Genomic DNA, 24,537 nt, shown 5'->3' on the forward strand with positions numbered 1-24,537 from the left:
TTTTATGAGATTGCCTGTCCACCTGTATCGGGCCATTGACAGCAGTGACCTTTCAGTACTTGTAGGCCGGATAAGATGGGGCTGCTTGGGGGCTCAGTAGGTGGTTAGTAGTTCACACAGAAAATGCCCTCAGCTTTTCCCCCTTTCCACAGTCTTTGCTTTTCACTTCTTTCAAGGCAGAGATGGCAGTAATAGAATAAAAAGCCCCCATACCCTTTCACATTACATGCTTCAGGGTTCCTCTTCCCATTTTAGCCATTTTGTAGATGAGCTACAATCTGCAAAAAAAACAACAACAAAAAAATCACAAAAAAACTGCTTTTGTCTGCTGCTGCTTTTTCCATGTCAGTCATGAACAATTTTGCAGTTTTTAGATTTTTCCTGGACGTGTGGATTTAGGTGTGTTTTGTAGGAGAGGGAGGCACACAGATAAAACAGTAAAAATGAATTGTAAGACATTCCCAGGCCAAGCCACTGAATTTCCGGGCATGGCACTGACAGTTCTTTTGGGATCACACGAGTCAGATGTCGCTTGCACGGCACTCCAACAGTGCTCACCAGAGCTCTCTGAGTGTTTTGACAGGCAACACGGGATTGCCAGCAGCAGGGGGAAAGGAGCTGTTCAAGCACAACTCAGGCAGAAAGGCAATCAGTATCAGTCACTGTTATAGTGGGGGATGTGTCTGTTTTTTTGCTACCGGACATAGCAATGGTAAAAAAAAAAAAAAAACCCTGCTTGTGATATTTCCTATGGATGCTCACACTTCTCTGTGTGGCAGATCTGTACTGAGTACCACTGTGGTTCCAATGCAGACATTATGCTGCAGCTGGTGGCATTGTCTGATTATGTGCTCTACTAAACAGGAACTCTGGGTTATGTAGTAGGGTGGGTGTTCAGTGGCCAATGCTGGTACTGTAACACACTAGGCTTGACAGTTCATGCGAACTGTCCTCTATTTAAGATGCATATGGCTGACTTCATTTCATAATGAGCACATCAGTGAACAAAATCTATTTCAAATCGGTAGATAAGAAATTTCAACAATGAAAATGCTTTTCTAGTTATTGCGTGACGAAGTTGCCCATAATTCCTATAAGACTGCTGCTTTTAATTGTGTTTTTTCTATGTACAGATGACTATCTGTGCCTTTTTTTCCCTCTTTGAGTTCCCCCTGCCCTGCTGTTAACAGCTCCACTTTGACTTCAGCTCATTCACTTTTAAAAAGGATTGCTGGAAGGGGCAGAGAATCAATATGGTAAAGCCTGAAAGACAAGGCCTGTTAATGTAATAGGAGTGGGTGAAATTTCATAAGGCACAGAGAGGTCAGCTCTGGCATGCGTCCCATTAGACCAGAGGAGTTTTAAGCTCTATGTCACGAGTAGAATCAGTTGCAGAGTCCATGAAGCTGTGTGGAGATGATTTTCATTTTAGTGATGGAATCAAAATTGAAATCAAATTTGTACTAAAAATCTAAATGTTGCTTTTGTTCACAAGATGTTTTTGGGTATCTTGCCTCCATCAGGACAATATTTCAGGTTGTTTCCAGGTTCCTTATATACAGTCGTGTTGACCAGATACAGTATGTGACAGAGATCACAATTGATACTAAATGTAGGGAACAACGTTGACAAATTTTCTAACACTTTAAATTGTCAAAATGTGTAGAAATCTATGAATAGTTACTCATATTGCACAAAATATTAATGACCTTAAAAAAAGCCTGCAATATAACAGACAAACTTGTTACGCTGCTTTATATTAATACAAAAATACGATTCACCCTTATTTTACCAATTGTAAACTGCAAGTAGTAAAATCTAAACAGAAAAATAATCAGAAATTACAAATGTATAAAAATGTATTAATAGCCAGTCTTGATGCTGATATTCTATCCATCCATCCATTATCTATACCCACTTTATCCTGAACAGTGTCACAGGGGGGCTGGAGCCAAAAATATGTCACGTGCTCCTGCTATAAACAGAAATGTATACATGTGCTCCATGAAAACTGTAGCATCATATCTCCCCCCCCTAACACACACACACACACACACACACACACACACACACACACACACACACACACACACACACACACACACACACACACACACACACACACACACACACACACACACACACACACACACACACACATACACACACACCAAGACTCAAGGATTTACACCACCAGGGTGAGACGAGATTGGTTAAATTTTTCACTAAAGTCGCATCTTACCGCGGAAAGGTTTGACTCCCCAGGTGCAACGGTGCTGCAGATATGTCTTAATTAGGCTACAGACCTCATAATGGAAATGATGCTGGCTGGTGAGTCACAACATCAAATCTGCCACGAATGAGATGTTTTGGCTGTGAGAATAAGTGCAGGAGTGAGTCATGGAGAAGCAGAGGGCATGAAAGAGACATCAGCCCTCTTCACTCTTTTCTCGTGTCAGCTAATATAAAACTCTCATTCAATATTAATGTAAGAGAGCCACAAATTTCTTTGCTTTTCATTACTCCGAGTCAAAATTCCAGCCAACAGATGTCAGGCTTTTTTGCCCAGAGCTAACATTGTCTAATACAGGCTTTTTTTTCTAATATTTTAAGGACATTACATTACTGCTGATTTTTGTCCCTGCGTGCCAAAATGGTTTTGAATGAGTCATTCAAGCCAAAGCCTCTCTTTATCATTGTCATTGACGAAAGTGTTATTTTTACTGCCCCCTTGGCTCAGACGTTGCAGGGAGCTGAAGTTTCATTCTGCTGATTAACATCAACAAGAAAAGGAAAAATTCCAAACACCTGACACTTCCAAAAAGGCCCAAGGATCATACATCATGTCTGTGGTGATGGCAACATGGCTCCTGCGAGGGAGTAATGCATTTATTTTTGTTTGTGGTGTATTTATTAGTGCTGCCACACTATGCTTCTGTGATTCCAGCCTGTTAAAAACAAAATGGAGCTCTATTTTAGCCTTTTTATACCCTGATGTCCTATTGTCATAATTACCAGTCTGTTTGAGTGCCTTTTGGACTGGATGCTCACAGTCATTCTGAACCGCAGCCTTGTCAGTTTGGTCAAACTAGGTGTCTGTCATTTAATTCCAGCTACTTGTCTTGAGTCAATGAATGCTTTATTTACAAGTCAAAAAACAAGTAATACTTATAAGAAAATCATAAGGAAACAATGAAAAAGAAAATCACACTAAATAGGCTACTTATTTTTGCTTCTGTACATCAAATACTACTGTCTGATCTCATCACAACAGCACATCATACAGGGATCAGTGCTGATCCAAAGTGTAGAATGATGTTCATTCAAACTCACTAAGTTTAATAATAATGATCACATTTTGCATATTATTCAGTGTGAGTTATGTTTTCTTGCAATTTTAAAGCTGCAGGCACTCAAATTCTTAGGTTGAAACAGCTTTGTGTTGTTTTACAGTCATATTTTTACACTGTAATGTGTTGAACTGTCAGTAATCCTGGTGGTGCTGAAAACGTTTAAACCCTCGACCCAAACGTATGTTTTTAATTCAAACTGTCAGAAGGATACAGCAGACTCTGACTCTGGTCATTCGTTATTAACATTACAAAGATAAGACTGACCAAGGGGCACAAGGCTTTTGTCATGACAGACAAAACATTTAGATCCAAGGCCCTGAAAGGCAAATGGTAATTCAAAAAATTTCCCCTTGGGGACTAATAAAGTAACTACCTAACCTAACCTAATTTGATAAGTGCACACACAGACATGCCATGCTGTATTCAAATTATCTGTCAAGATTCAACTTTGGCAGTGCCCTGCTTGTGTTTACAAGACGCATAAACCATTACTCATAGGTTACAGGTATGTTTCAGTGTTTCAATTATCAGACTTTTCAATAGGAGGAGCATTTATACAACAACAAAAAAAATCCAATTATATAGGCTGTAATATATTAAATATTTTTTTCTTATAGCATAAAATAAAAAATGTAAACATTTATTAATTTATTTACTGAAAGGAAAATAAGGTCTTTTAATAATTTACTACCATATAAATTAATGATTTGTGCTTCAGAATAGAAAATAGGTGATACACTGGATATGAAGAGATTGAGTTTCTCGTGTAATTAATTTTGTGACAAAATGCTAATTTCTCCCATCTAAATGTTTTGCTTTCTTCATTTTATTCTGCGGCTAGCCTCGACCTGGGTCCAAGTCCTAAGTCTGCAGCTATGCCTCACAGATTTAAAAAGGAACTTCAATGAGTTCTCCCAACTGAATCTCTGGAGACACAAGTGGCTTTATACTTTAGTAGGGAGCGGCACAGAATCTGACACATTACCTCAAGTAAAGTCACAAGTTGTGGTTGTGGTTCAAGAAAAAACCTGAAACTTGAAAATAAAAAAAATAATCTTACCATCGTGGTTTGAGGCTACTAACATAACACACGTGCAGGTTTCATAAACATGTCAAATTAATTGTCATAAAATATTTACAAAGCCAAACTCCTGTATGTTTGCTTGTAGTCTTCTTTGTCACTGCGTTAGCAGGCACGCCAATTTCCTTCTTTGGGTGTTATCACCACCAACTGCTAGTTGGCTGAAGTGCCAGGGTGCCCTGCTTCGTGCATTGCCTGTATACTCATTAGCGTACACGTGCGTTGTCAGTTGTCGTGCGTGAAAAAAACGGGGATCCAGTCTTAACATCCTTGTTCCATAATTTCATAAGGTAATTGTTAAATTATTTTTCATGATTGTGTGAAATTATTTTCTCTTACTCTTTCAGTATCTTGCCAAGGAACCAGAGACCTGCAGTTCTGTTCTGTCTTCAGTTTTTTTTCTTTTTTTTTTAATGGTCTAGACATTTTTTTTTCCCATGATGTTATCTTACTGACCTCTTCCTCTCTTTTTATCAATAGCTGGACAACCTGGATGAGCAGGCAGCACAGATCAGAAGAGAGCTGGATGGTCGTCTTCAGATGGCAGACCAGATTGCTAGGGTGAGTCAGACTCTGTGGGGGGGGGACTCAAGATTGTTTGTAATATGCTTTGTTATATAGTTAATTTGGCACTAATATGGTGTAATTTGTATAAACATTACAGTGTGGGAAGCCATCCACAGATTACAAGAGTACTACTTCAAAGACTATAAAGAAGATAGTATATTTAAAAATTTCTCTGTATTTCTTTTACACAAGATTAGATATATGAAATAAATATGTTAATCTTGCATTTATGCTTTTATCACTTTTTGAAATATTTATCTGACCTGGGTTTCTTGGTGTTATTGGTCAACAGGGTGGGAAGTTCCCCAAATTTGTGTCAAAAGAGATGGAGGCTATGTACATCGAGGAACTCAAGTCTTCAGTCAATCAACTGATGGCCAATCTGGAGAGCATGCCTGTGTCCAAAGGAGGGGAGTTTAAACTCCAGAAGCTGAAACGGGGACACAATACCTCCATCATCGACATGGGCCAAGAGGACGAGAACACACTGTCCAAATCTGATGTGGTACTTTCCTTCACTTTGGAGGTAATGTTCTTTAGGAATGAGGCTCAGTATGAGTGTGATTATCTTGTGAAAATCCCCCTGCATTACAGTGTTTTGATCATTTTAAAGTACATTGCTTCGCAAATCGTTTAGAAACAAAAAGTTAAATGGGGATTTTTTTTTGGGGGGGGGGGGACCAATACTATAAATTTGTTTTATTAATTGATGAGCTTGTTGATGAATGCAGTAAACAGAAGAAAAAAAAACCACATTTAAAGCAGCACAATTTTATCTTCTTATGGATATCAAGACTGTAAATAAAACATCTGAAAAACATCCGGCCTTTAATGATTTGAGATCAGAACTTTATGGGAGCGATGCCATCTAGTGCAGAAGTCCTTTTTCTTCCTGTTGCTGAAAATGGTTCTTTATGACTATGGCTGGATGTTTAGGGTGTATGTCATGCTGCAGAATGAATCTCTTAAACATCTTAAGTGACAAAAAGTCAGTGCAAAACATCTGCCAGAATCAGAACTGTTGTTGACAACGTGTTGCTGCAGACTAAGAATAGAAACAGACAGCAGACCTGTTCAGGGGGTTGAATGGATGCTATGTAAAGAGCAGACTTGCGCGCACACACACACACACACACACACACACACACACACACACACACACACACACACACACACACACACACACACACACACACACACACACACACACACACACACACATATACAAAAACCCGTTTACCCTCTTCTAAATGGGAAATATGAGTCATCTTGTTATCAGCTTGTCTGAGATGTGCTATCACCACAGAACAGCGAGAAATCGCACCTCGATCATTATGATGCAGTTCTTTTTCAGAGTGGGGAAGTACATCATGTACAAAGAATATGACCTTGTTTTTCTGTTTGTTCACACAAAAGTGGGGATACCATAAAAGAGATCAAATAAAATGATTTGCCCAATAGAGAAAATTAGGTGGTGGCAACGCCGTAGTTCTTTTGGACTCAAGTGTGCTTCCAAGCAGTTGGCTGCCTCAGCAACACACTAGGAAAATATTTAGAGGAATCTAGATCAGCTGAAATATAGAACAGGTCCCTGTGCTTCAACCACACGGAAATATTAGTATTATAACGCTGGTCAGATAAACTTGTTAGGCATGCATGATTTTTTACGAGGGAAATAATCTTTCATTTATATTATAAATGCAACACTTCATCTTTAATTCCTATCTAGAATCTCCCTTAACTGATTTGTTGAATTAAATTACTGTGACAGCAAAGAAAACATCCTGGTGCCATGATGATATCAGTGGATCGGGCGGATACTTTGATTCAAAATGGACACTTATCTTGGCTGCACATATTTCTGCCTTGGGTTGTCCCATTTAGAATTCACACCTGCAATATAACAGCTACCCCTGGCAGTGTTAGTGCTATATTGTATTCACCGAGCTATTAAAGACTGGATAGAATACTTGATGTGGTAGATTATTCCTACAAGCTGTTTCAACGACGAAGTTGTACTTTACAGGAAGTGTAGTTGTAATTTGAATGCGTTGTTCCGTCAGAAAATCTGCAACAATCTATATTTTAGTACAATGAAGGCACTGGCTACAAGTGTAAATACAAACTAGATTGATTTGCTGCATGCTCTTGTGCATTTGACATTTCTGCTCTCTAACCTCTTTCAAGAGATCAATCACTTCTCGTCTTCAACCTTCACTGAGGTTTCTGTGCTCCCCAGGTGGTGATCATGGAAGTGCAGGGGCTGAAATCTCTGGCTCCCAACAGGATTGTTTACTGCACCATGGAGGTGGAGGGAGGCGAGAAACTCCAGACCGACCAAGCAGAGGCATCCAAGCCAACGTAAGAACCCGAGCATGTCTGTGCACTCATGCACATTTAGATTTATGAGTGTAAACTTTGGTGCAGAGCACATATTGTTAGCAGAAATCACTGTTGACCACTTTTAAAACTTAACACAACTACCAAACTTTTATTAGGACTGAAAAGAAACCCTCTGGTGATTATTTCAAGGAAGATAAACCCTAATGAAATGTTGATTGTTGCTGTGTTCAATAGATAAACCAACAATAGATTAGAGTATTCTAATTGAGATTATTTAAGGGTAACATTAAGCGTAAAGTAAGACTCTTATTGAATCGATCTATGAAAAATGGATTGGCTTCAAAAATACACTAGAAATTGACTTCAAGCCTTACGCTGCCAAACTCTCCCATCTCACTGGCTTCTTGGTTGTAGGGAGACATTTCTGGAGCTCTTGCTAGTGTTGTCTAAAGCCTTATTCCTTCTCGTAAGAAAGACGTTTTGCATGTGAATGACTGCATTTGAAGGAAATGGGACTGTGCAGTTGAGCAAAACCTTGAAATTAGCCAATTTGGTCCAGAGCAGACAAATCTGGTCTTATTGTCAAACAAAATGTACCTTCATCTGAAGTATACCTGTACTTGTTCTTGAATAAAATATAGGCTATTGAAAATTTGGCATGGTGATCAGTCTTGACAGCAAATCCCTTAACCTGTAGGAAAACAAACACCTTTAATGTCTTGTTTTTGTTAAAGCTTTTTGAGTCAGTTATGATTCACTGGGTGATTTCTGACTCAGTCGATAATGGTGTAAAAATGCTTTGTGTATTCGCGCTGTATGTCAAGTACAAAATGGAACAGCATGGTTTGTAAATTTCCTTCCTTTCTTTCAAAGTCAGAGCGGTTTGCACACATCCTACTTTTTTTTTAATTTTTTTTTTTTTTTTTTTTTTTTACCTCACTACTTGTAATGCAACTTCATTAGACTATGATGGTTTCACAGTGAAGGAACATATATCAACTGCTAAATATATCCACCCTTTTCCCCCTAATTAACCACTATTGCACAGTGCAAAATACAAGAGAAATTGTCCATGAAACATTCATGCAAATTTGAGCTATTTTAAGGACCGAATGTCTTCCTCTGATCTCTCTAATTCAAGAGCCATTTTATGAAGAGAGTATGAGAGAGATGGAGGGACATGAATGAGAGAAGGGATTAGAGGAGAACAAGGCAATGGTAGTGTATGTGTGTGTACTTGTATAACACATGCTGTGGGGACCCACAAATGTAAATCATTTAAATATTTCGGTGTTGACGTGGCGTAAGGTTTAGGGTAAGGTTGGGTTTAGGTTATAGTCAGGGTCAGTTTAGGTCTCCAGGAAATCAATGTAATGTCCTCTAAAGGTGATGAAAACATGACTGTGTGTGTGGTTATGTACAGTACACACGTTACACAAACAAACCACACAAACACACAGAAGATAAACGTATTAATGTATATACTGCTGTGAGTTATTTGCATGCAGTAATTTAATTTGTTCAGGAACGGTGTGCTCAGACTGACATTCAACATTATGATCTTACATTTAACTTTGATACAATTATTAAGTGGATTCATGTAATTCATTTTATTGCCTTGTAATTCAGATGTTTTTTTATTTATTTATTTGTACCACGTTGGCACACGTAAGCGTCATATAGCTTTGGAGAAAGAGCTGCAGGAGCACGGCACCATCACGCCCATTAATAGATCTTCTGTTGAGCCACAAGGTCACCTTCATGCCAGCACAATGGTTCCATGTGAAATCAACACAGCTCACCACTGACTCCTCACTGTCACTCAGCAGCCTCTCTGCTCCTCGTGTACCTGCTGGAGCTGCAACACCTTTGTGTAGATAAAGCAGAAATTAATCATGAATGTTATAAATGCTTACAGGAAAAAAAAATTCTCTCCAAGGCTGAAAAATGACACCTTATTCTCCATACTTCACTGCAGAGTGAGAAGTCAGGCATTTCTTTAATATGGCTACAGCTGCATAAGGGAGAATAACCTGTTGGCAGTCACAGATGGTAGTGAGGGATAGCAAAATCTCATATATGTTGTGTAATGTGATTACAGTAAACTGCATTCTCATTGTGTATTTTGTTTCTTGTAATTCTTTTGGCTGGAGATGGGATAACTAGTGATAAATTTGAGCCATTATCAGGTGTTTGCTGTTGAAGGACAGGCTTACATTTGCTTTTTTCAAGCCTGTTTTAAAATAGTACTCCAACAATTTAAAAGTGCAGTTCTATGACAAAAAACTAAACATAAAGATCGATTCAGCAGAACCAGACAGACAGCCTTTTTAATCCCTCACATTCTTCTTGCTTTTCAAAACCTGCTGCCCATACATAACAGAAAGAACAACATACTACAACTAATTCCAAAAACTGTCAGCGTGGAGTGCTGCTCGGGTGTGTGAATTGTTGTCCCTCTGGTGCTCTTCAGTTTGGGGATCAAACTTGAAAACCTGAAGAAATCTGAGGCACTCAAGAGGGTGATTAATTAAAAAGCTTTTAATCAGTCATGGTTATTCAATCATAGTAAAAACTCATGCCAACACATTTCAGCCTCTAAGGCCTTCATCAGGGCAGGTACAAATAAGGTGCCTTTGGGCTGTTCCTTATATGTGTTGGTCAGTGGTCACATGACCATTATGGACCAATGAACTGTCACCCAGTACATGGGAGCAGGTAAAGACACGTGATGGGAGACATAATGTCCGGACTAGAAACCAAATGCAGATATTAATCAAAATCTTAAAATCTCTTAATAATTTAAGATACATTCAAACATAAATTGGCAAGTAAAATTTAAACTGACCCAATTTTCCAAAGAGAGAAAAAAAAAAAAAAAAAATACACAAAGGCACAGTTACAAATCAAGTTCTCCATTATTGCGTGGCTTTTAATGTGTAGATCCAAAATGATTCTCTTTGTAAGAGCCTTTTTAACCCGTCGCCACTCCTCACTGACTTTTCCAAATACTCGATACCAGATATCCTCAATGAATTACAGTTTCTGTGGTCAGCCTCTTTGTAATGTAAAGCCATTGGGTATTGTGGGTTTCCAGTTCTAGGGAAGTATGTAGGATGCCATTGTCATCTTTAGAAAAATCTTTAAATCAAGAAAATTAATTTCAGTTAAAGAAAACTGTATTCTTCGGAATAGATTTTTTTCATTTTCAGACTTAATCAGCCCCAAATGACGTAGACTTAGTTTATCAGATTTCACGTAGCTCTATTTGGAGCAACAAAGGTTTCATTAAATTTCATTAATTCAGACTTTAATGTGTAAAATCAGTGGTGTTTGCTGTTTTAGTAATCACGTGCCCACATGTATGTAGAAAGTAGAAGTCGTTGCTTTTCTTTAAATGCTTGTCCTGTCCATACTGGTCAAAAAGTGACCCACTGTTTGTTTGTTCGAGGCTTCAGCAGTCTGTTTCAGGCTCAAGTAGGTTTCTTCCAAACTATGAAAGTACAAAATTGTCTGTTTTTCTATCGGTAATATATTCTGTTTCTGTCCCTCTGCTGTAGTTCTGCAAAGAAACACTGTCTGTGGAAACAAAAGGGAATTTGTCAACAACAACAACAAAAAAAATCAAACTTTGGAAGATACCCAGTTGAATTTATAGATTTAGACTGAACACTCAAAATAGTGTCCTTTTGAACTGAGTGGGAGCTGTTGATTTTGTTGGGCCATATAAGTTAAAGCATATGTGGAAAAAAAATGTAACCCTATCCTTTTAAATTTTGACCCATGACTGGAGTCTTATTTTGAGACTGGTCCTTTCTTTTGGAGTCTGTCTCTCTCTTGTTTGTGTATTGTTGTTTTCTTTACAGGTGCTTCACTTTCTTCCTTCAATATAAACATATGCTGGCCAGCTGGACTAAACTTTCTCACAGTGTGAATGTGAGCTGGAATGTGTGTGTGTGCTATCCAGACTTTGACATGCTCTAAATCTGTGACTGAGCAGTACTTCTTTTCAAAAGAAATTCTGTGTTTCTTCTGTGATAAAAGTATAGACTGGTCTGTGTGTGTCCTTAAACTATGCCATTATCTTCATTCTGTTGTATATTTCAATCCAAGTGGCCCAAAAGCTGCTGTTTCAACAGTATATTGAACTGAAAAGGCATCTCAAAATAGTGATTTAATTTTTTTTGATTGCTGCATAATTGGCCTATTTGAAAATGTTATTGGTATTTTTCTGTGTGATTTAGGTATAAATTGTTGAGATGAAGGTGAAACCACTCTCCTTGACTGACTTTTATTAACTGTTAAAAGCAATGATTGCTGCAGATAAAGTCAGTGTGAGGGAACAGTGCCCTGTCGTGCTGTCATGGAAACTAACCTCTGGAGTGTGTTTGTTGTGTCTTTTAGCTGGGGGACCCAAGGGGACTTCACCACCACACACCCTCTGCCTGCTGTCAAGGTGAAACTGTTTACAGAGAGTACAGGAGTGCTAGCACTGGAGGACAAAGAACTGGGAAGGGTAACACTTGTGTTTATTTTTAATCTTTACCGACACGCAAATACTCTGATGTCAACACAGCTATGAGAATACGCTAATGAGGCCTCACGTGTCACATAAGTAAACACTAAACTTGCATATTGCACAAATTACACCTGAATGAATCACGTAGAAATACATGAACGGTCAAAGCAGTTTTTGTGTCTGAAACATCTGGTTTGGTTTCAGTTGAAGTTCTCTGTAGCTATGTGATATCCTGATATAAGTGATTTTGACGTAACTTTGTGTTTTTCCGTAAGTTAAACATGAGACGTAAAGGTTGTCAAAATAAGATAATCTTCAGCATGTACAAGAATTCGTCTCTAGTCCCACTGAATTCAGTTTTTTGTTTGCGCATTTGTGCAAGTTAACTTGAACAGCACAGCACAGCAAACAATTCTCATTTCGGTGCTTTCACATTGTGCTTGTGTTTGACCAGTACTCACCTGAATTATACTGCTGCATGTTTCGTGAGCTGATAAAAAAAAATATATTTTCCCGCTCTTGACAAAGGAGTGCCAGTCTTGTAGCCTTATCTAAATCACTGATTCAAGAAAGAGCATAAAAGAAATAAGAAAATGAATCGTTCCTCTACCCTGCGTTTTCCTGGAGTGTAAATGTGACAGATTGTTAAGGAATGTGGTGTTGCTGGTTTGCGTTTGGGCAGTGGCGCCTCAGACGTCCCTGTAGTGGCGGTGACCTTGGCTGTGACAAGGCTCTTTGATCTCCCACTGCAGCAGAGTTGGCAGGAAAGCAGGCTTCCTCAAAGCTCTTTAACTCGGCAAAGAGAGATTAGGCCTCCTCTTCAGGGAGGCAGAGCAAAGCACGGTTCCGTTTCTCTGCTGGGATCCACTTTATCATTTCATTGGTGAAACAAACACACATAACCACCAGTCCTTGCAAACACACTGATTGGCACTGCTGAATGTTTCACAGGATGAGATCAAAGATTTACCACCTGCATATCAGTGCTAATAATTATTCAGTCTTCCATTTTGTGTTCTCTTTCTTTGAGTGCAGGTTGTCCTCCACCCAACTCCCAACAGCCCCAAATCGTCAGAGCTTCATAAGATGACTGTGACCAAGGCTTGCCCTGACCAAGATCTCAAGATCAAACTGGCCATACGTATGGACAAACCACAAAACATGAAACACTGCGGGTAATATCCACTGCAGAGTAACATATATGTTGATGTTCCTACGTGCTTTACATTTTCCATGTCTTTTCTATAGAACTCCAACCCTCTCAGCTCCTTGGCCTCATTTCTATTCATGTAACATGGAAAAATACTGTTAAGTGCACTACTCCCCCTGGTGGATGCTCATGTGAAGTTTACTTTTTTCTTTTACAGGGTGCCAATACACAAATCAATGGAGGCAATGTGAATCAAATTTCATTTATGTAACCTTCATGCGGCTCATCTAAAGAATTTTAACTTTTCTTGTTTCTGCACTAATGAATTAATTAAGATCAAGTATAATGAACAATTTTTCAATGTGCCAGTTGCATTCACCAATCAGTTTGTGCTCATTATGACGTGCACTGCCTTTTGTCTTTGTGTGTGAACAATGTTTTGACAGGTATCTGTGGGCTTTTGGGAAGAATGTGTGGAAGCGCTGGAAGAAGCGTTTCTTTGTCCTTGTGCAGGTGGGCTTTTATTAATATGAAACCATGTTCAGCTAAATTGAAGCAGGCGTGACCCTCATTGTAGAGGTCATTGCTGTTAGGGGGTTTTAGCCCATTAGTTGGCTAAAAAAAATATTTTAAACCTATTAAGTCACAATATTTAGGAAATCTCTAGGATCAGATTATTTCTATATACTACATGTGGAAGGAACTTTGATACTTTTATGGCACCAACCAAATTACTCAGATGCTATACAGTATAAAATAAAATCAGTGTCAGTGAGCCAGTACAGCATTTATCATACATAGGCTCTTCTTGGGTGGTTGATAAAATTAACAAAACAATATTGAAATTGGTGTAATCACTAATCCTTTGTTTTTTAGGTGAGTCAGTACACATTTGCAATGTGCAGCTACAGAGAGAAAAAATCAGAGCCGCAGGAACTTCTCCAGCTGGACGGTTATACTGTGGACTACAGTGACCCCCAGCCAGGTGAGACACCACACCAACACTTAGTAAAACTGCGCACACACACACACACACACACACACACACACACACACACACACACACACACACACACACACACACACACACACACACACACACACACACACACACACACATTGTAAATCTCTAACTACTTGATCTGTATGATTGCATTATCTCAGGCTTGGATGGTGGCAGGGCTTTCTTCAATGCAGTAAAGGAAGGCGACACTGTGATGTTTGCCAGCGATGATGAGCAGGACCGCATCCTGTGGGTCCAGGCCATGTATCGCGCCACCGGCCAGTCCCACAAGCCTGTCCCACCCACTCAGGTCCAGAAACTAAACTCCAAAGGGGGTGCCTCAGCCCAAATGGATGCTCCCATTTCTCAGTTCTGTAAGTAGCCCAAAACACAACATGGTAATTTAAGCAAAAAGCAGTTTCCATCCACAAAGCAGTAAAAGCTCTAACCCATAAATGTCTCACGCCATGTGCTCCACACTGCAGTCACAAAATGTGCTGGTAGAACTAACACGCAAGCACGCACACACATGCATTGATCTCTCACAGATCCCTCCTGCATCTGATGGACTTCCACTCATTGTCACCACTACCACAGTGTTTACAGGTGCAATTCCATGCTATTCCATCAGTCTGTTCACAAGGAACAACCAACCAGAAAAATACCTTGTCGTGCAGAAGCAGGATATGGCGTGAAAAGTTTGTATAAAAATTAAATAGGTCACCACACATAAGATTTAAACATTCAAGCCTGCTGGGGTTGAATTCAGACGAGGGTGTGTATTCAGTGCCGGGGTTTTGCTGCTCTCGTCCTAACCATAGGCCCGTTTTAAATCCAGTTGTAGAAGGCAGCTGTGGTTCTGAGACAGTAAGTCAGATGGTTCTCTTGTCACTGAATGACAGCCAAGCCAGACATGTCTCAAGTTTTAACCGATCTGTCACTGTACTTGCACCTCTAAGCAGTCCACAGGTCAGGTAGCAAAGTGAAGGTAAGACTGTCTACAGTAGTGTGGCATCTGTACCAACTTCTGTTGTAACCGTTTCCTGTGTCCCCTCCCTTTAAAGGAGGAAAACATATTTTTTTGTAGGAATCACCACAAATTCAGCCTGCAACATTTTTCGTCACACAATCTGTATTTACTCAAGTTGGTTTTGACCCATGCTGTCAAACATTTTCTTATTTTTCTAGTCCTAAAATTCAAATTACCATGTCTTTGTCCATGATAATGATAACATAGACCTTTCTTACTTACAGAACTTAATGTCACATACGGCTTAACTATTCACAATAATAGATCCTGCTATTCAGAACAAAACTTTTTGTGTGCATCATTTGACTCCATAAGCTGTAGTGATTTATTTGTCAACAGTCAATATTTTTCTTTTTTTCTTTGAATGAATAAAAAAAAAAAATTGGCATTCAATACAAATTCTAAAAACCTGACACCCAGAGTTGCGGTGATAATAGTAACAATAACAGTAATAATTGTAAAAATCCCCAACTCTTTGTTGAATGTATCAGAAGACATGAATTGGGTCAGTTACTCAGAATCCTACCACATAGAATTCTATGTTGTTTCTTCATTGGTTTCTTTGTCCAGTATGTGATCGTTCTTGTGGTTAGTTGACTCCTCTGATGCCAGCTGTTGCCATTCAAAGCCTCCTCACAGTGGCACAGACCTCCTCCCCCTCCCTGAAACATTGTGGCACACCACGCGTACATGTTTCACCCCCTGGTGGTCTTGAATGGCACTGGGACCATAACATACACAGCCCTCCTGACTCTGCTGCAGTAGATGGATAGAAAACAAGAGTCCTATGAAGGTTCTGCACAGGCTTCACACATTGCATTTTTTTTTTCTTCCCCAATCAGTCAGTTTTATACTATAAAAGTGCACATCACATATCACAAGTTTGTTTTGAAATAGAGACAGCCTCATTCCATTGGACTCTACATAATAGATTTTACAGATAATACATCAAATAGATACGATGTACAGTACACCATATCAAAATCTCCCAAGATGCCTCAAAGGGGTACTCTGGCAATTTATTCCAGTTCATAATGTTTGAGACAGATATATAACAAAAAAATAGATCTGCATTAAAAAGGCTGACACAGACTGACTTTTAGTCGGTTGTCCTGGATTAAGACCTAAAACCAAAAGTCTTTAAAAGTCCACCCCTCCAGTTAGACTTTGTGTTGTAAATTATTTGTGATGACATTATGGGGTTTATTTTTTTGATTTAAAAAAAAACTGCTTAAGAACTACAGAGGACAATATACAACTGCTGTCATTAAATGTGTTTCCAATCACCTGTTTTTATTAGAATTTTCAATTTGTGTGGAAATACTGCAAGTTTAAAATATTTTTTGTTTTACATGTTTGGCTGAGGTGGAAAATAATAATCCAGAAATGCAAAATGCAACCATGCACATTTGAAAAAGAGCTGTAGTTCCAACCATTTCTAGTACAATCAGTGGAGTACTCCTTTAAAGCATGCTGAAATGCATAGCTAAAACTGTGATACAATATCTCACTGTTAAAAACATGTTCACCATTTCACTAGTAATGTCACCATTTGATTTACTTCAACCTTTCCGGGACCTTCATAGTCTCTTTTCTTAAAAAAAAAAAAAGAAAAAAAAAGACGGCACTGGCATCTTTTACACATTAAGCTGCCTGTTGGGGTTTCACTTCATCGTGTAGGTGTATGTTTATCAGCGTACCTTTTAAAAGTAAGCCTCGTGGTTGATCTGCAGAGTGACAGTACTTAACGTGTAGCTCTCAACTCCTTAAGTACTCGTCCATAATCCAGAATAAATAAACTGCAGTGGAGTGATGAGGATCGTAAATTCTGTCTTCCTCCCTCTGTCTCTGTCTCTTTCTCTCTGTCCCCTCTTTTTCTCTTTAATATGCTTCTCAACATCTGTTGTTCACATATCCTCACATGTGCTCACACACCACCACCCACAAACTATCATGTTGGTATAGGTTGTTGTTTTTTAGTTGTGTTTTCTTCTTCATGCTTTGCCTGGACCCTTCTTGAGTAATGCAGCTGCTAGGTCAGGGTCTCTCGTGATGCTCTCCTCCAGCCTTGTTGCTAGTCTTTATGTTATTCTGGTTTGTCCCTTCTTACCCTGCTGTCTTCTAGCTGGACTCAAGGGTAAGTGCTTCCCTGTAGCCGGCACAGCTCAGATAATCCCCGCTGATTATCTGACAAATGCAACGTTCTTTCTCTCTTCTTTCCCTCTTCTCCTTTTTCACGTCTCGCTTCATGTCTTAGATATTAGTTGATTACTTTTTTTTGTTTTTAATGGCCTCAACTTGAGGATCAAAGTATAAGCATCCATTCGTGCCAGTATAGGATGCATGTATTTTATTCTAAGAATTTATTATTTGGCTCAGTAATGGTTAAAGTTGATATTATAGTTATTTCTGCATAATTGCCTTCTCTCTTTATTCTTATTGGTTACCGGACCCCTCAAAGTAAAGCAATGCGATGCTTAAATGTGACATAAGATTAGAAAAGAAATTAGTTCAATATTCTTTAGTTATTAGAAAGATTTCATGTGTCAGTTTATAGTTAATTAATACAAGTTCCAAGAGTTGAAAACAATCTGATTCTTTTATAGCAGGTAGATAAAACCTACAAAATATTACACGTCTATATGTATTTTCTTCAAAGATAGAAATGTAGATAAATTGTGAATTATAAGGGCAGTTTGTGTGGCAGTTATTTTTCAACTATATTTGATGCATGAGTGTTTGAGCTTTACTTCAGAGGACTCAATTGCTTTTAATTCTTTTTCTTTGAGCTTTTCTTGATGAGAGTTGGCAAATATGTATGCGGAGTATTCTGAATGCCAAAGACAAGAAGTAGCTAATGCCGCCCCTTCTTACGATAAAATACTCCGGCCCCCCTCCCCCCCTTCCTCTTACAGTAGATGGGCCTGTAGATAGAGGCTACACCGGTACCACACCTCCAGAAAGAATAGATCTCATTTTGATTTCTTTTGACTGCCCTTGTTTGCCTGAATAGGAGAACACCTGTGTCATGTGTCCATACTTTTGTACAAATACAGGAGTTTTCATTCATTTCCCCCCCACCTCCCAGAGAATGATACAGTTTTGCCTCTGTCGGCTTCATGCTATCTACCCATGTACTTGCACCAAATTGTATTGCTACCCTATTAGAGTTCTCCGGTAGTGGTATGCCTGTTAGTGTGCTCTGTAGAGATCATGAAAACACTGCCACATATTCAAGTATTGTCAACTTGCAAATGCGTAGAGAAAAAAAAATAAGGAATGCCAAAAAAAAAAAGCAAATTTGAAAATGGGTCTGCAGATGTGCATGACATTTAAAAGCTTATTGAAAAGTCACACTGTTGCTCCAGCATGTGATAATTTATAAATGTATGCAAAAGTATTCTCATATTAACGTGATATGGTAATTTTATTCATGGTTGAAGTCATTATCAACACGGTATTGTAAGTTATGATAATGTTACTGCAGTACTGAGTGTATCCTGGACTTAAAACTCCATTACCTGATTTATTTCAACCAAAGGAGATGACAGCCCCACTCACGTGTCTCATAATCCAACGCCAGGCACCTTCTTTGGATGTTTTCTCACGATAATAACTCTCCTCCACAACATCCCTTCCTTTGTAATGTATCCTGGAGTGAATCTTGTTTCTGTTGTCATCACTTGTCAGACCCCTGTCTTATTGTCCTTAAAGATTTTCTTAGCAACCAAATCTATCTTTCATCCTGTCACTGTCTCTCATCCAGCACTGGGCTCACCTCTAATGCCATTCACTATCTTCACACTTTGTTTCCAGATCTCATGTGTTAACTGTCCGAGTCCTACTTTTTACACTATAAATTACTGTTCTTGTTTTGTCCCTCTTCTCCTTTCAATCTCTTATTTTCACTGTCCACATTTTACTTGTTGTCTCACAGGTTTTCCTTCTCAGATTGGAGTAAAAATAACCAAACGAGAAGTGTAACTCTCTGTAGGTTCCTTTTATTTTTAGCAAATTTCAGTGAATGTTTAGCACCTGCATTACACCCTCTCCTCTTCCTTCTCACTGACCTGGAGGTTGACAGATATCAGTTGTGCTCTATTCAGTAATCTCACTCCTGCCCTACCAAGATCAGGCCTCCACTTCTCACACCCACCCGTCATCATCACTCATGTCAGTGTCTCTTGGACATGACACCTGTCACTCACACTGAAGACATGACTGCGCCTCTTTTATCTATTTTAAATCATCCCTGTCCCCATAATTTTGTCATTTTATCTTTGACAGCTGCAATAATTGTAGAGCAGAAATTATCTCCGGTTTAGTAGACCTTATCTAATATTGTTCAGAGAGTGAAAATAAAATCAATGGTTTTGTTTGCTGAGTTTCACTCGTGTCATTACTTTTATTTTGCACAGTTTGATGTAACTAATGTTCTTCCTTCATTGAATTTCACAGAGCAGGTTTAGTGTTTGTAAAATCTGAAAGACCTCTTGATACAGTAAAGGTTAATAGCAAAAGCGATACAGCAAGACAGATATTAAAAACTAGATAGAGCCTGACCGTAGCTCAGAAATCTGCAAATCTCAGTTTTTTTATTCTTTTTTTTTATTATTACAAATGAAATAGTATTTTTTTTAAATTCTATTAACACTTTATACCATATTTTTACTGCATGTTCAAATGAATTACTCTTTTGCCATTTTTGTCTTTTTTTCTAGCACACGTCTTAATATTTGTCAGGACCTGAGTGACAGCAGTCACGAATGGCAGAATCTATTGAATGAATAAAGAAGAATGCATCTAGTTGAATCTAACAGCACTTCATCAAACACATTTTTAATCTTTGAAGAGTTATTTCCCCTGGAAAACTTGAGGGAATGTAACATACTTAGACATGCATGCACATACGTCCCTCTGAGTTTAGAGTCAGATTGATAAAACCTCATTCACCAATACAAAACAAAAAACTCTTTACGCTGTCAGACACAATGCAAGTTGACAATGTAAGCTGTACGTGTTTATAATTTGCCTTTAGAGGTAGCCAAAAAAAAACCTGGTGTTTGTTGTGCTGTAATGAAGACGAGCTGTTTGCCCACGCCTCACTGATGTCCTCTCCTCTGAACCGTGTGCTTTTCCCTGTGCCGTTGGCTGGATAGATGCTGACAGAGCTCAGAAACATGGCATGGATGAGTTTATCTCCGCTAACCCCTGTAGCTTTGACCACGCCTCGCTTTTTGAGATGGTGCAGCGACTCACGTTGGACCACAGGCTCAATGATACCTTCTGCTGCTTGGTGAGTGTCTCTGCTTGTTTCATTTCTGGCAGTACCTGTCAGCTGTTGTGCAGAGTACAGTATCCGTCTCTGTTTGTGTTGTGCAGGGATGGTTCAGCCCAGGCCAGGTGTTTGTCTTGGATGAGTACTGTGCGAGGAATGGGGTTCGAGGTTGTCACAGACATCTGTGTTATCTGCGCGATCTGCTGGAAAGGGCAGAAAGTGGGGCTATTATTGACCCCACTCTTCTTCACTACAGCTTCGCTTTTTGTGCCTCCCATGTCCATGGGAACAGGTGTGCCCTAATCCCTTCTTTTAACATGTGTGTGTATATTGTAAAACTCATTTGAAACAGATGGAAATTGTATTTTTTGAGCAAAAGGATACCTCCTATAATAGGTGGAATATCTAAATCGGAATTAAGAGCAGAGTTCAAAGGTCAGCCTTGTCAGAAGCATACTGACATTTTTGTTTTTTCCATCTATTTAATTTTTGTCATGTTTGTTTGTTTGCTTATTTTTATGTTGTTGGTTTGTTACATTTTTGTATTTCATGTTATGTTGTTAATCAATTGCATATCTCCACATATCTCCTTGTTTTCTACCATTTTTTCTTTTTTTTTTTTCCTCTCTGTCCTTTGTTGCCATAGTCTCTTACTGTCCATATTATTCATCCTCCCATGCGTCCGTTAAAGTCAGAGAGGGCAGCAATTACTGGGAGCCACTTGGCTATGAGGCCCTAAAATCCCCAAAGAGCCCAGATCCTCGTGCTGCCTCTAAACGAGCACGCATATTCAAGTTTAGAAAGAGAAGGGAGTCCACAATCCCACTCTTTCAAGGTCCTAAAAGGTGAGACATTGTTATTTATTTGTATGCGTAACACAAAAGGAACTCAAGGAAATCTTTTCACACAATTCGCAGTCAGTTCCTGAGGAGGAGTTTTGCTCTCTTCTTTGCTTTTGTTGGACTCTGATTAGAGGTTGCATAAGTTGAGCCTCTGCGGGGTTAAAGTGTGTGGGTGTGATCCTCATAGGCCAGACGGGCTGAGCACAGTGAAAGTGGATGAGAAGGAGCGCTTCGACGATATCAAGGAGCGGTTGCGTGTGATATTGGAAAACCAGATTGTAAATTTCAGGTGATTGCCAACTCACCAACAATACATTACTTCAAGTCACAGAACATGATGGCTTTATTAATTTTTTTCTCTGTTATTAAAACGTTTTGGTCTACATCTTCTCCTGTAGATATTTTTTCCCCTTCGGTCGTCCAGAGGGTGCTCTGAAGGCCACTTTATCTTTGCTGGAGAGGGTTTGTTAATTCTTTAAAAAAAAAAAAAAATCATGTTCCCACTGAAATAACAACTGTGATGTGATTAAAATACTATGGTTACATAATTCCTCTTTACTTTTGCCTGTAGGTCCTAATGAAGGACATCGTGACCCCAGTTCCACCCGAAGAAGTTAAAGGAGTCATCCGCAAATGTTTGGAGCAGGCGGCTCAGCTCAACTACCAGCGGATTAAAGAATATGCGATAATTGAAGGTAATCAGAACAACATAATCCAGCATCACATAACGAATGCTGGAGTGAAAGTGCTATTGATAGTTTATAATGGTAAAAACATTCCTACTGGTCCCTATAATGTTAGCATGCAGGACAGTTATTTTGTAGGGTTTTATATTGAAATGCTCTCTCAGTGGTTGTGTGGAATAACAAAGGACTCAACATAAAGTATATACCCTTTTTTCTTACTCCAGTATTCTTGTCACTGTTATCTATTTAATAACACTTGGTGGATTCACTTGGCATATGGTATATTTGTGTCCATATCCCAAATGATTTGTGGCATCCCAAATTATTTGTGACAGTTTGTCGCTCACTTTCTGTCTCTCAGTCCAATAACTCTCTCCTTTGTTTCAGGCCTGCTTTAGCTCTGTGCTGTTCTGTAGGTCAAGTTGGCTTTTGTGTAGAGGTGTGTGAGTAAAAATGCATTCAAATCCAAAGCCCTGAAATCTGTTGATGTGCTGATCTCTCATTGTGCCTTGACTATTCAAGCTGTGCAATATCCTGGCCTCTGACATTTGTTGATTGGACTGTGAGTTCAGCTTAACTGAATGTCCTCTCTGACTCCCAGCTGACGCACACTCGCCCTCGCCCACTATCTTACTGCAGATTTTACCTCTGATTCCTCCAGCTGACTCTGCCCACCCCTCTTTAAACCCCTGCCTTGAAATACCAGCAGCTCTCCTCTCACCCGTGTCTTTTGCTCTTGCTGAAGACCACTATCTCCGCTCCTCTTTTCCTCTCTGTCTGCTCTGCTTTTTTTCCTCCTCTCACACACTTGCCACAGATGTTACTTTATTTGACCTCTTTACTGTGTGTTAAGTGGCTTTTAACGAAGGAATGCTGGGATTGAATACATACAAACCAGCATCAGCCACCTGCATGTGCTTTGAGACATAACAACATGGCCTTTCTTCATTGGCATCTATTACATATAAAGAACTACATAAATGGCATTAAGACATTTTATAATGTCTTATTGTCTCTTGCTGTGTCTTTTTTCTGGTATACCCATGAAATGCATTGACATGAAAAACTCAGATGTTGTTTATGCCTTAAACGAAATCCCTCAGGGTGCTAAAGATACTAAGAATTCAAACCTTACTATCTTTCCATGCTGTGTGAATTAACTTCCCCCTGTCCTTGTGAGGCGCCTGGTTAAAAATACACCAAACATTTAACTTGACCACTGGGCCTCCTGCCCAGCAGAATGTCGTTTTCGCCTGGACAGCCCTTCTCCCATCAGCTTCTGACCTCTAGCCTTCCCACTTCTGATCCCAGCCTCTTGCATGCCCCGATCCTTTTTTTATAGGGAAAAAGAGGGAAATGTATGAGCACCCTGTCTTCTGCTTGGCGTCTCAAGTGATGGATTTAACCATCCGTGAGTACCTTCATCATCCTCTCCCCAGCCTCTCCCCTGCTCCTCCTCCTTTTAAGCGCACTTTCACCTCATCCTCTTTCTGCCTCTTCTCTTTCCTCAGAGATGTTGCTCCTGCCATGCTTGTTTTTTATCTGTGCCTTTGTCTGTGAGAGTGAGTGGGGAGCGCACCAGTCGAGAGATCTGAGCAGTGCCACACTGAATCAGTCGGGGTCCCTTTTTTTAGTACCATCTGTTTGTGATGGACATGAATGAGCAGTCTGGTCTGTAAGCTTCTTTCTTTTGGTTGGATGCCCATTACTTTGACTTGAATGCATTTTTATATTGCTTACATTGGTATCTCCTCCAGTCATTTGGTCTGATCATGTGTCAGTTGTGTGCTCTGCCGAACAGGTAGGCTTTTTTTTTTTTTTTTTCACTTTGCCACCAGAGACAGTAAAGGAGCATCTGTCAACAGAGATATTGAATGAGAAAGGCAGGGTAGAGTCTATGGATTCAACAGCTCCAGTTTAACTTGACTCAAATTAACTTAAGTCACTCAGTGTCCCGTCTATGATCCAAGTAGCTGTTTGTGTGTCCTACCTGTTTACGAGAGTCTAAGCTTTGTCTGTTTGTTAACAAACATCTTTTCACTTTTTTAATTTCCAATTTTCCACAGGCTAATGTTTCAGTGTTTCTGTTTATGATTGTGTGTTTGTGACGTTTGTCTGTTGCCTAGAAACCTCACTCCCTGGAGATGAAACCGTCCCAGCAGATTCTTTGAAAGGGTCACATGACGATGAACAACAACCCCCCCCCCCCTCTGTATCGTGAAATTAACTCTAGAGCCGTGCTAATTCTAAACATCTCCTCTTTATCTTTTCTCTCCCTTTTTCTCGCTGAAGTTGAGAAAGGTCAAAAGGATCCAAAGGATCCAGGTGAACCCATGTTTAGCTTGTGGTTTAGCTACAGTGCACACATACATGTACATACACACAGACCTTAACCCTTATAACCTCACACATGATACAAAACATATGCATGCATTTACCTGTAGCACATCTTCCATGTAGTATATCATATAAACTTGTATTATACACAAGTTATCAAATGTCTTGGCATGTTTTAAATAAGCATCTATTTTATGAAGTAAATTGTGGAGATTGTACTACTTTATATTGTTCAAGACTGGTCGTGTAGATGGGTAGTATTGAACTGCATCCCTGGAAGAACAGCACTTGAACAACTGGGAAAGATTATGTTTTTGGAGGTTGTAAAAGGCCATTAAAGTCATTTAG

At 39.3% G+C, this 24,537-nt stretch overlaps 2 protein-coding genes across 15 annotated transcripts in view; both read left to right on the forward strand.

The window, feature by feature from the left end:
* The window catches only part of LOC138616434 (sodium- and chloride-dependent GABA transporter 2-like), a 318,896-nt gene that overhangs the window by 91,108 nt on the left and 203,251 nt on the right, over positions 1-24,537 (forward strand). The window lies entirely within an intron of this gene.
* Positions 1-24,537, forward strand: part of cadpsb (Ca2+-dependent activator protein for secretion b) — a 66,767-nt gene that overhangs the window by 22,988 nt on the left and 19,242 nt on the right. For 4 of the 14 annotated variants that reach the window (XM_069690677.1, XM_069690678.1, XM_069690668.1 and 1 more), the window contains exons 4-18: positions 4,915-4,995; positions 5,294-5,527; positions 7,241-7,362; positions 11,749-11,860; positions 12,899-13,038; positions 13,460-13,526; positions 13,890-13,998; positions 14,178-14,390; positions 17,172-17,183; positions 20,206-20,342; positions 20,429-20,616; positions 21,354-21,455; positions 21,565-21,628; positions 21,738-21,861; positions 23,195-23,263. In XM_069690677.1, coding sequence (XP_069546778.1) covers positions 4,915-4,995; positions 5,294-5,527; positions 7,241-7,362; positions 11,749-11,860; positions 12,899-13,038; positions 13,460-13,526; positions 13,890-13,998; positions 14,178-14,390; positions 17,172-17,183; positions 20,206-20,342; positions 20,429-20,616; positions 21,354-21,455; positions 21,565-21,628; positions 21,738-21,861; positions 23,195-23,263 — 1,774 coding nt within the window. Of the gene's footprint in view, positions 1-4,914; positions 4,996-5,293; positions 5,528-7,240; positions 7,363-11,748; positions 11,861-12,898; positions 13,039-13,459; positions 13,527-13,889; positions 13,999-14,177; positions 14,391-17,171; positions 17,184-20,205; positions 20,343-20,428; positions 20,617-21,353; positions 21,456-21,564; positions 21,629-21,737; positions 21,862-23,194; positions 23,264-24,144; positions 24,178-24,537 lie in introns of all 14 variants that reach the window. The other 10 variants (XM_069690680.1, XM_069690675.1, XM_069690676.1 and 7 more) reach the window with 5 other exon arrangements.

Source organism: Brachyistius frenatus, unplaced genomic scaffold (genome assembly GCF_029030835.1).
Source record: "Brachyistius frenatus isolate BFR_SWC_R1_liver_20210118 unplaced genomic scaffold, ASM2903083v1 Contig_10, whole genome shotgun sequence".
Lineage (NCBI taxonomy): Eukaryota > Metazoa > Chordata > Actinopteri > Embiotocidae > Brachyistius > Brachyistius frenatus.